At 50.0% G+C, this 11306-nt stretch overlaps 1 protein-coding gene across 1 annotated transcript in view; it reads left to right on the top strand.

The window, feature by feature from the left end:
• CCM2L (CCM2 like scaffold protein) overlaps positions 1 to 10722 on the top strand; it is a 16980-nt gene extending 6258 nt beyond the window's left edge. Inside the window, exons 6-10 of the mRNA XM_040446800.1 lie at positions 2699 to 2896; positions 5166 to 5229; positions 7789 to 7918; positions 8504 to 8642; positions 9560 to 10722. Coding sequence (XP_040302734.1) covers positions 2699 to 2896; positions 5166 to 5229; positions 7789 to 7918; positions 8504 to 8642; positions 9560 to 9870 — 842 coding nt within the window. The 3' untranslated portion in view covers positions 9871 to 10722. The remainder of the gene's footprint in view (positions 1 to 2698; positions 2897 to 5165; positions 5230 to 7788; positions 7919 to 8503; positions 8643 to 9559) is intronic.
• Positions 10723 to 11306: the final 584 nt, after the last annotated feature.

Raw genomic sequence — 11306 nt, 5'->3', positions numbered from 1 at the left:
CCCTGTTCCTGGGGTCTACCCTGGCCTCTGTCCTTTCCCCTCCTGCGGCCCTGCCTAGGACTTCAGGTACTACCTGTGTGCCCACGACGCCAAAGGGCTTCTAACCTCCAGCCTGGACACCTCCAGGACTGTTGCCCCTTGCTGTCCCGGTGAGATGAAAACCCAGAATAGCCAAAACAGACCCCCTCCTCCAGCCTTGCTCCTTCTCCCACGTCGTCAATGTCAGCACTACCACAGTAACAATCATGAGGACACTAATCACCAGCATGAATGGAATGCCAACCCATGCCAGACAAGGAACCAGCATGAACACATTTCATTCTTTGGCTAACCCCTAGAGGCAAATATTACAACCATCCCCATTCTGTAGAGAAGGAAACTGAGACCCAGAGGCTAAGTAATTTGTGCAACATCACACAGGAAGCAGGTGGTGGTTTCAACACTGGGATCCAGGAAGTTCAGAGCCTATACTCTTGTTAACTATGGCAGTCACCCAAGGCAGAAGCCTTCCATTCTTGCCTTCCCTCCCCTCCTCCCTTGCTTCATACTCATCCTTGCTTTTATTCATTTGACCATCTTTACTGAGCAGCGACCTTGTCGTAGGCATTGGGCTAGGTGCTATGGATACAAAGATGAACAAGACATATTTGGTGGTTTCCCTTAAGGAGCTCACAATCTAGCAGACACCTTCAAGCCCTAGGCTGTCTAAACTTTTCCTCTGACCCATGGCCCCCAACCCTCCCCCCCTGCCCCAGCCCCAGCTCCCTTATATATATCTTAGTGAACAAAACAGTCTCATGGATTTAAAACACCGAGAACTCCCCAAATTTTATCTTTCACCAAATCTCCAGGCATGTTTCTCCAATCAGCCTCTCCATTCGGTGGGCTGATGGCCATCACGAACTTAACACATCCAAAGCTAAGCACCCAATCTTCTCCCCCAAACCTGCTCCTCCCTTGGTCTCCTTGTTTTGATTAATGGCAGCTCTGTCCTTCCATTGTTCAGACCAAAACCTTGCAGTGATCTGTGGCTGCTCTCGTTCTCACACAGCCCATATCCATTCTGTCAACCCTATTGGCCCTATTTTTAAAATATATCCCAAACCTATATACGTTTCCCCACCCTCCACTGCCCCTGCCCAGGTCCATGGCCCATCTTCTGTCATCCGATCACAGATTTGCCTCTCGCTTACAATCTGTACCCCCCACAGTCAGAGCAGTCCTGTTAACACATAAGTCACATCTTATCACTGCTCAAAATCTTCCTGTGGCTCCCCACTTCCCTCCAAGGAAAAGTTATTGTCCTTACAACTGCTTGTAAGACCACCCACGTTATAGTGGTGGCTGAAGTCCATTTCTTCTCTGGCCTCATCTCTTTCTGTGTCCCCCTTTATACACTCTACTCCAGCTAGACTGGTCTCCTTAGAGAGTACAAGAGGCCTGTGCATTCTGGATGGTTCACCGTGATATTGATATCACCTGGCACCCAATAAGTATTGAACGAATGGGTGAAATAATGTATATTATAGTATTATACCTTATGTTGCAGACCAAAAAGAAAACAAGCAGATTGCAGTGGTAATGAAGGAGGAGATCCAGTTTGCATAGAGAGAGTTTGCTCCTTTTAAACTGAAAGTGAAGGGGAGCAAAAAGCAAGGCGAAAAGCCAGGAAAATGAATTCCAAGCAGAGGGAATAGTGTGCCCTGTTTATCGCACTGGATGGTGAGGGCTTTAGGATACAGACCTCATCTGAGACCCCAGAGCCTGGCCCAGTGCCTGAAACAGGACTAAATGAGAATTTGCAAAATGAGTAAATAAACCAAGAGTTGCATTCCAGGAGTATCTGATTCCCTGGCCTCCTATCCAAGGCCTTGTGGTCCCAAGGAGGGTACAGGAGTTAGAGTCAAAAAATCTGAGTGCCAGTAGTAACCAACGCTGTGAACTTGCTATATTAGCCTGGGCAAGTTACCTAACCATTCTAAGCCTCGGTGCCTTTAACTATAAAATAAGAATACTCTCTTCCCTGCCTATTTCTATTATAAGGATCAATCCTGCCTATTGTGGCTTACATTTTAATGTATACCCTGGGCTTTTTTAGAGGCAAAAATATGAAATAGTATCATGAAGATGGTCTCATCAGTTATTGTCTTTCTGTGTCTCTTGCTTACACATAAAGAATTAAATTAGGCAAATTCCCTTCAAATTTGCAGTCTCAAAAAAAGTTTCACCCAAGAATTGAAATTCCTGCCTTCTATCAGGAGACTGAGGTTTGTGTATTCATCCTACTTCCATTTTTGCCCTGGATGCCAGGAAGCTCATATCTAAATATGGCATCCAGTAGCAGTAACTATGTTGAGTCTAAAATTTTCACACATGTGATTCTTCCTCTTCCTAGTACGTAACAGGAGACCTGGGTTCTAGTGCTGGCTAATCACTTTACCTCTCTGAGCCCCAACTTCCTACTGACAAATTTAAACTAGGGCTTATTTTAGATAGGCTTCAGGAGGTCCTATGAATCCCCCAGAAGTTTGGGGTGCGTTTTTCAGAGCAGAAGACTTAGCGTTGCTGCTGGACTCTATATAGGAGTCTAAGACCCAGAGGGTGGCCATGTAATTTTGATAGGAAATGCTCTGCAAGTCGATTTAAAGGTGCCCATAGATGCGCGTGTGGCCCTGTGAACCTCTTCACACTGTTTGAGGAAACAGAGGTGTCCTGGGCACTGGAGAGGCCCTGAGTGCTCTGTCCTCCTCCCTGGGCCAGGATGCTGCCGAGGAATCCTGTGCCCTCATCTGTCAGGTCTTCCAGATCATCTACGGGGACCAGAGCATTGAGTGCGTGGACCGGGCCGGCTACCACTACACATCAACGCCTGAGCGGCCGTGGCTGTGCAGTCGCAGTGAGTACTGGAACTCCTGGCCACCCCTCCTGTGAAACATCCCAAAAGGCCGGCGAGGACTCCGGGACTCAGGGCCGATGAAAGCCTGTAGAGGCCCTGATCTCTACCGCAATTACAGTGTACTCCCCCCCCCCCCCCTTATGTAGTTAAAATGAAATGTCAGTTTTCACGATGACCTCAAACTTAGCGTCTGCACAATGTTCTGGTTGCCAGATTTGGAATGAGCCCCTCAGAGCTGAACTTTTCTCTCTCCCTTCTGTTTCTGATGTCCCTTCTTTGCAGAAATGCAAGCACACACATTGTCTGTTTACTGAGCTGTCTAGCCCCGCTAGGATTCTAGGTCAAAACCAAGATTTCCAGGCCCACCCTTGAACGCAATCAAAGGCTAGAATGAGAATGAGACTAGGAGAGGCATTTATTGAGCACCAACTATGTGCCAAGCACAGTACCACTGTGACTCATAGCAGCCTTGTCGGTCCTATTTGCCACTGTATCCCATGGGCCAAGCAGAGGTCCAGGGACATCATAGGTGCTCCTAGATAAAAGACTTCTTTGAGACCTTATGATTCTAATTTTACAGATGAGGACATTAAGGCTCAGAGTAGTCAATGCATTGCTTAAGGTCACACAGCTGGTAAGTGGCAGAGTCAGGATTCAAACCCAGGTGTGTCTGATTTCTTTTTATTTTTTTAAAAAATTTTAATGTTTGCTTATTTTTTGAGAGAGAAAGAGAACGTGTGCAAGCAAGGGAGGAGCAAAGAGAGAGGGAGACACAGGCTGCAGGGTCTGAGCTGTCAGCACAGGGCCTGACACGGGGCTTGAACCCACAAACTGCGAGATCATGACCTGAGGTGAAGTCGGACACTTAACCAACTGAGCCACCCAGGCACCCTGGTGTGTCTGATTTCTAAAGCTCCTATCTGCAACAGCCTTGCTCCCATGCTGCCTTCAAGGCTGCTAAGTGAATTTCCTCAGCCACAGCCCCCTCAGCGTGGTCCCTGTCTGCAAAGCTCCAGGAACAGAGCGACAGCTCATTACTTCTGCAGGCACCCCCATCTGTAGGAACTGAGGTTATTAGGAAGTTGGGATAGTTCATCAACTCTCACAGGATGAGATAAACAAATGAGCAAATGATGGATAAATAAATGAGTCAACAAACATTCCAACAAATTCATTTTTTTTTCTTTAAAGATTTAATTTTTTAAAAGTAATCTCTAGGGGCGCCTGGGTGGCTCAGTAGGTTAAGCGGCCAACTTCGGCTCAGGTCATGATCTCGCGGTCCGTGAGTTCGAGCCCCGCGTCGGGCTCTATGCTGACAGCTCAGAGCCTGGAGCCTGTTTCAGATTCTGTGTCTCCCTCTCTCTGACCCTCCCCCGTTCATGCTCTGTCTCTCTCTGTCTCAAAAATAAATAAACGTTAAAAAAAAATTTTTTTAAGTAATCTCTATACTTGGGGGCTCGAACTTATAACCCTGAGGCCAAGAGTCACATGCTCTACTGACTGAGCCAGCCAGGCACCCCCAACAAATTCAACAAGTATTTATTGAGCACCTGCTATCACCAGGACATACTGGTGAGCAAAACCAGGTGTGGCCCTGCCCTCACAGCCTTGCATTGCTAGGTAGGCCGACAGTAAATAGGGACACAAAATGTAACCACGTGCTGTACTCTGCAGACATAGACTGAGGAACCAGCCTCACCTGGGAAGTCAGGGCGGTGTCCTGAGGAAGTGACACTGAGGTGAGCCAAGATCAGAAGGGTAAGGCTAGTGGAGTCAGAGAAGTAACAGGACTAGGTACAGAGCAAGTTCTCTGTGAACAGTGCTGCTATTCTCTGGAGATCTTGAGTTCCTTTCCCTCAAAGTTCTTTTTTGTTCTCGCCTCAGACATGTACAGTTTTCAAAACATCCCCTCACCTCTTCCCTCACCTGCTGTTCTCAAGACCACTCCCCCCCCCCCCCCCCCGCAAGGCAGGCAGGCAGGTGGTATTGTCCCAACCTTGGGGAAGTTGAGGGCAGGGAGAGAGAAGGTGAGTTGCCCAAGGTTGGCTGTGAGTTGGTGATGGGGGCAGGTTTCATGGTCAAAATCTTCCAGCAGCTGCCCAATTTCACTCAGAGTAAAAGCTAACACCCTTACAGTTGCTTACAAGGCCATCCGTGCTCCAACCACCATCCCAACCGTAGGGTGGGACTGGGGTTGGGGGCTCAGGGAGCTGGGGACGTTGGTCCTTTCTCTGCTGCCTCTAACAGCCCCTCTGTCTGCTGACCCCAGGTGAGAGCTGCCGCACAGACGGGACGTACGCCTATGACGCCGACTTCAGCTGCTGCAGCTCCTTGTGGGTACCGCCCCACCCCCACCTTGCACAAATAGGGTCTCTCTTCTAGGCATTCTTGAGCTCCCAGTGGGCAAGAAAGGGTGGGTGAAAAGGACCCCACCTCGATTTGTGCTGATGCCCTGAGCCCTGAGGAGGGTAGGCGAACTGACCTCTCCAGGCTCTAGTGAGCTCATAGGATCCAGGCCCAGACCCTAAGAGGCCTGGGGGACAACCGGAACCCTGAGTGGTTTCCACGTAGGCCTGTAGTTCTCTGCCAGTCATCCAGACACAGTGGCCTGCCTAGTCCCAAATCACAGCTAATGCCAAAAACTAATTTTGGTTTAATTCCATGTAATAGAAAACCCTAAAAAGGATTTGAGTTTTAAATAAGATCGAGCTCCCCCCCCCCCCCCCTCACCTCTTACATAAAACAGATCAGGAGTTTATGGCCCTTATGGTCATCGAGGGTCCAGGTCCTCGGCACCTGGTTCCGTACTCAGAGTTACCTCATGGACCAAGATGATGGTCAGAGCTCCAGTTATCACAATGGCAATGCCAGGGATGTCTGTAAAGAGCTTCGCTCGGATCCTGGCCTGATGATTTCTGCATATGTCTTAGTGGCCAGGACTTGGTCACATGGTCACAGCTAGCCGCCTCAAGGCTGGAAAATGTAGGAGGTAAAACAAAACAAACAAAACAAAACTCAGTTAGCCATATTGTCCAGGGTTCTGTTTGGTATGACTAACCACGCTAGCACTGAGGGGTTTCCCAGGACTTGGGATTTTCTATACTAAAACCAGGAAAGTCCCAGGCAAACTGGAACAAGTTGGTCAAAGTTAGTTCTCTTACTAAGGCCTCTGGCTTGACAGGTATCAGGCTCTGCCACTAATATATGCCCTACTTTTATTTTTTCCCTCTTCTGTGTCAATATTTGTGGCTTCCTTATACTGTGTGCCCTTGGGCTAGTCCTTAACCTGATATCTGCTGCCAGATCTGGATCTGCTAGAGTCATGATAATGACTAACATTTGTGCTTGCTGTGTGCCTAGTGCTGTTCTATAAAGCACTTCATTTTTTTTTTTTAAAGTAAACTCTACTCCCAATGTGGGGCTTGAACTCATGACCCCAAGATCAAGAGTCACATGCTCTGCCAACTGAGCCAGCCAAGAAAAATCTACATAGCAACATTACAGTGGCTGCTGTTTATTTATTGCTTCTAGTCTATGACTCTGAGCACTGTACGAATAGACTCCTCTAATTCTGATGACGTCAATGTTTGTCATCCCATTTTACACGTGGAGAAACTGAGGAATAGAGAAGCTAAGCAGGCTTGCCCAAGGTCAAGCTGTAGGCCTCAGATTTGAACCCAAGCAGCCTAGCTCTAGGTCCACACCCCCTAACCACGATGCCACACTGCTTTTCTGTAGCTAATCATAGAAGATGGTTCTGGAACAATTTAGAAACCAGAAGGCAGGTTAATTTTTTTTTTTACTCTTTTTTTTTAATAAAATGTTTCATTTATTTTTGAGAGAGAGAGACAGAGCATGCACGGGGGAGGGGCAGAGAGAGAGGGAGACACAGAATCTGAAGCAGGCTCTGAGCTGTCAGCACAGAGCCCGACACAGGGCTCAAACTCATGAACCATGAGATCTTGGGCAGGTTGATTTTTTTATTAAGCAAGAATTATTGAGTACCTTTCATGTACCAGGCACTGTGCTGTGTGCTAGGGTTACGGTGGGGAACCATACAAGGATGAGACCCATGACTGGCACGCAGTAGGTACTCAACAAATAAGAAATCAAGGTTCCTGCTCCTGCATGGTTTATCGTGCAAGCACACTTGCAGCGTCTAGCACAGGAGACGATTAAGTCATTATTTAACAGAAATAAGCATTAACGATAACTAAAGAGAACGAGCACTTCAGAGCACTGAGAGAGACCCATGGGGAGCCTACCTCTTTGGGGGTCAGGAGGGCCTCTCAGAGCTCATGAAACTTGAACCGAGGCCCAGAGGAGGAGAGGGGAAGAGCACTCCGGGCAGAGGGGCAGAAAGTGCAAGGGCTCTGAAGCAGGAGGACAAAGCTTGGTGCATTTGAGGAGCAGCCAGGAGGCCACCGTGGATGTTGGTGGGGAGGATCTGGGAAGGCCTTGCGTGTCATGGGTAGACTTATGAATTTGTGACCACATTTGACAGAGGATCAACCCAGTCATGGGGAGGGGAGGGTCAGAGAAAACTTTCCCGAGAAGGTGACATTTAAGCTCCAATGATGAGTAAGTGTTAGTTGGACAAAAGATAGGGTAGAGAGGCATTCCAGGCAGAGGGAATGGCATGTGCAAAGGCCCAGAGGTAAAGAGGTACTTGAAGTATTAGAGAAGATGGCAGAGAGGCCTGAGCACACAGAGCAAGGGTGAGATGAGGCTTCAGAGGCAGCCAAGGGCCAGATAAGTGGGGCTTTGGAGGCCAAAATGGGATCTAGGATGAAGCCCAGAGCATCAGTAGCTGTGCCCTCCCACCCCCACCTGCTGTAGGGAGGGGAGCTAGAGGAAGGTGAGTGAGAGCCCCATTCTGCCTGTCTCTGCAGCAATGGCTCCCAGGATACATTTGAAGCGTGTTACAGTGGCACGTCCACACCCTCTTTCCACGGCTCCCACTGCAGCGGCAGCGACCACAGCGGCCTGGGCCTTGAGCAGTTGCAGGATTACATGGTCACGGTGAGCAGGGGCAGGCAATGTGAACAGCACAAGCAAAGGTCTGGAGGCTGGAGAAAACACAGAGAGTATTTCAGGAATCCTGAATATTCCTGGACATAATTGAAGTAGACCTTGGAAGATCGGAGGCGGGGTGGTGGGGGGGGATATGAGGTTAGGAAAGTAAACTGGGCAGCTTATGAAAGCCTTCACTAATGTCAGCTAGCATTCATTGTGTGTCGTCTGTAGAGCAGGCACTGTTCTAAGCACATTTTATGCGTTTATTTTAATCCTTTCAACAGCCAAAGAGGGAAGTGCCATCATTATCTTTACTATATATAAGAAAATCAAGGGTCAAGGAGGTTGCCCCCTACCCAAGATCACAGAGCTGATCAACCAAGGGGCCAGGATTTGAACTCAGGCACATAGGCACATCTCGTGCTTAGACTCAGCCTAGTGTCTGCATGCCCCCCCCCCCCCCAGTAGGCCATGGGAAAGGTTTTGGGGGAGATGTTGGCCAAATACACCCTTACAGAGGGTTTGGGTCTTTTAGGCAAAGGCTGGGTGGGGATTGCTCCCTGGGACTGACCTTGGATGTTGTCCCCACAGCTGCGGAGTAAATTAGGGCCCCCCGAGATCCAGAAGTTTGCAATGCTGCTGCGGGAGTACCGGCTGGGGCTGCCCATCCAGGACTACTGCTCAGGCTTGCTGAAGCTCTATGGGGACCGGCGCAAGTTCCTCCTCCTTGGTGAGCCCCCTGCCACATCCCCCGAGATCAGGCAAGGACCCTGCTCCCAGCTGGTCCACGACACTCCCGATTAGGCATCAGGCTAGAAGCATTTTCTCCTAGTCCTCAGCCTCCGATAAAGCCAAGATCATGAAATCCATGGCACATTTAAGGAGACAGGCGCAGGGCAGGGAGGGACTTGCTTGCAGTCACAGCCCATCAGTAGAGAGCACTGGTATATCCATTCACCTTCATAGCAAAGCTGGGGTGGTGGGGGCAATATTCTCCCCATTTACCCCATGTGGCAGCTGACGCTCAGAGAGGCTGAGGCACTTGTCCAAGATCACACAGCTGGTAAGGAGGACTGATCATAATAACAGGAATAATATTAATAAGCTAACAGGTAATATCTTTGTCAAGCATCATCTCACTGAATGCTTCAGTTTGGGAAGGTAGAAACTCTCATTTGCCCCCATTTGGCAGATGAGCAAAATGAGGCCCAGAGAAGCAAAGTAAAGTGCTAAAGTCACATAGCTTGCGAGTGGAGATGGAAGCAAAACAAGCTGACTTGTATGAAGCACGCAGTGTGCTGGCCCCTCGTCACATCCCCCCCTGGGAGAAGAGGTGCAATCATCTCAGTTCTACAGGGAGGAAAGTAAGGCCCAGAGCAGCTGTTTAATGAGGGTCACACAACTAATAAATGGGAAAGTAGCAGTTGCAATAATGACAATAACGATAAGCTAATGTGTAGTGAGCATTTGCTATGTGCTGAGCATTAGGTCATTGTTCTCTGGCTCAGAGTCAAGGAACTTGTGCAGGACCACACAGCCAGAGAGCGGGCGGGCTGGGGATTTGAACTCGGTTCTCCGGAGAAGGTGATTCCAGATGGGAGGCGAAGGGCTGAACCCTGAGGCGTCCCTCTGCCCCTGGCCCCGCAGGGATGCGGCCCTTCATCCCGGACCAAGACATTGGCTACTTCGAGGGCTTCCTGGAGGGCGTGGGCATCCGCGAGGGGGGCATCCTCACCGACAGCTTCGGCCGCATCAAGCGCAGCATGAGCTCCACGTCGGCGTCGGCCGTGCGCAGCTACGACGGGGCGGCCCAGCGGCCTGAAGCGCAGGCCTTCCACCGGCTGCTGGCCGACATCACGCATGACATCGAGGCGCTGGCACCGGACGATGAGAGCACCGATGAGGAGGCCAGGGACTCCCCGGGTGGGGGCGACACGGTTGAGGACAACTACCTGTAGCCGCCACCCATGCGGAAGGCGGGGAAGCATCCTCAATCCCACCTGTGTCTCACTCGCTCCTGCCTGTGGGACCCCGGCCCCAGGGCCCCCCTCCCGGGGTGTCCGACCTCGCCCTTGGCGCTCCAGTCCCTGCAATACCGAGAATGTCCTGCAGGGGGCGGGACCCCAAAATCGCAGGCAGTTGCCGGAGGCTCAGCCAGCCCCCCTCTGCCAGACCTGGGTGGGCAACATTCTACTGTGTCACTAGCCCCAGGTGCCAGGGACAGCCCCTCTCTCCCTCCACTCCTGCAGCTTTCTGGAGGCCAAAGGACAGATGAGGAGTGGGCTCCACCTGCTGACAGACTGAGAAAAGACTTCCCAGAGCCCAGAGACCTCTTGTTCCTCCTATTTTACAGTTTGAGAAACAGGTTCAAAAAAAGGTGAAGGAACTTGAGGAAACCTCCTATTTCTCCTGAGATATTACCTCAAAGTACACATACAATAGCGTAGAGGGCCTTTTTAAGACTCTAAATGGCAGGGTCGCCCCTCCTCTGATGGCAGGAATTGGATCACCAGTGTGACATATCTCCAGTGACAGTTGGGTCAGAGGTAGGTGATGGGGGTCCCAGTCTTGGCCCTAAGACTCTGAACAAGTTGCTTGTTCAGATCTTGGATTGGGAGCCAGACAGACCTAGGTCTCCTGTCTGGTTAGTGTTCTCACCTCTTGGTGACTTCCATTCCCTAATCTGTCCTATGAGGTTGGCCCCATCCACCTCACAGGGATGGTTGTGGGGATTAACAAAAGCACAAGGCCTTAGTGCTGGGTCTAGCCCATAGTAGGCACTCAATAAATGTTCCCTTCCACTTCTAACACTTTCGGACTTGGTGTACCTGTCTTGGCTGGGCGCAGTACAATGGAAACTGAGGTGGGGGTCAGATGTAAGCAGATCTTTGGGGAAGTTTGTGAAGAGGAACTAGGACTTGCCCTTCATGGCCCTATTACACCCTGGCTCTGTGCTCAAGCCCCAAATGAAAAGTACCTGAGACTCCACAGGCTATCATCACAAGGGGCCGGGGTGGTTAAAGAAACCTGACAGCCGGGTTGAAGAGGTTAGAGAAGTCGGCATGAGGACAGCTTCAACACAGCCTGAGTAAAGGCTTGGAAGCTAGAAGGAGTGACCCCTGAGAGGGGGCCAGAGACTCACGCAGAAGTGCTGAAACTTATTTGTAAAGCTTTAGAGCCTTCCATGGCCAGACACATGGTCCTTACCGTGAGGTAGGTACAATTATCACCAATTAAAAAAATTTTTTTAATATTTATTTATTTTTGAGAGACAGAGAGAGACAGAACATAAGCAGGGGAGGGGCAGAGAGAGAGAGAGAGAGAGAGAGAGAGAGAATCAGAAGCAGGCTCCAGGCTTTGAGCTGTCAGCACAGAGCCCAATACGGGGCTCGAA

Source organism: Herpailurus yagouaroundi, unplaced genomic scaffold, assembly GCF_014898765.1.
Source record: "Herpailurus yagouaroundi ecotype Mexico unplaced genomic scaffold, PumYag 196, whole genome shotgun sequence".
In the NCBI taxonomy this organism is placed as follows: domain Eukaryota; kingdom Metazoa; phylum Chordata; class Mammalia; order Carnivora; family Felidae; genus Herpailurus; species Herpailurus yagouaroundi.
The sequence above is the reverse complement of the archived record's forward strand: the minus strand, read 5'-3'. Positions and strand labels throughout refer to the sequence as shown.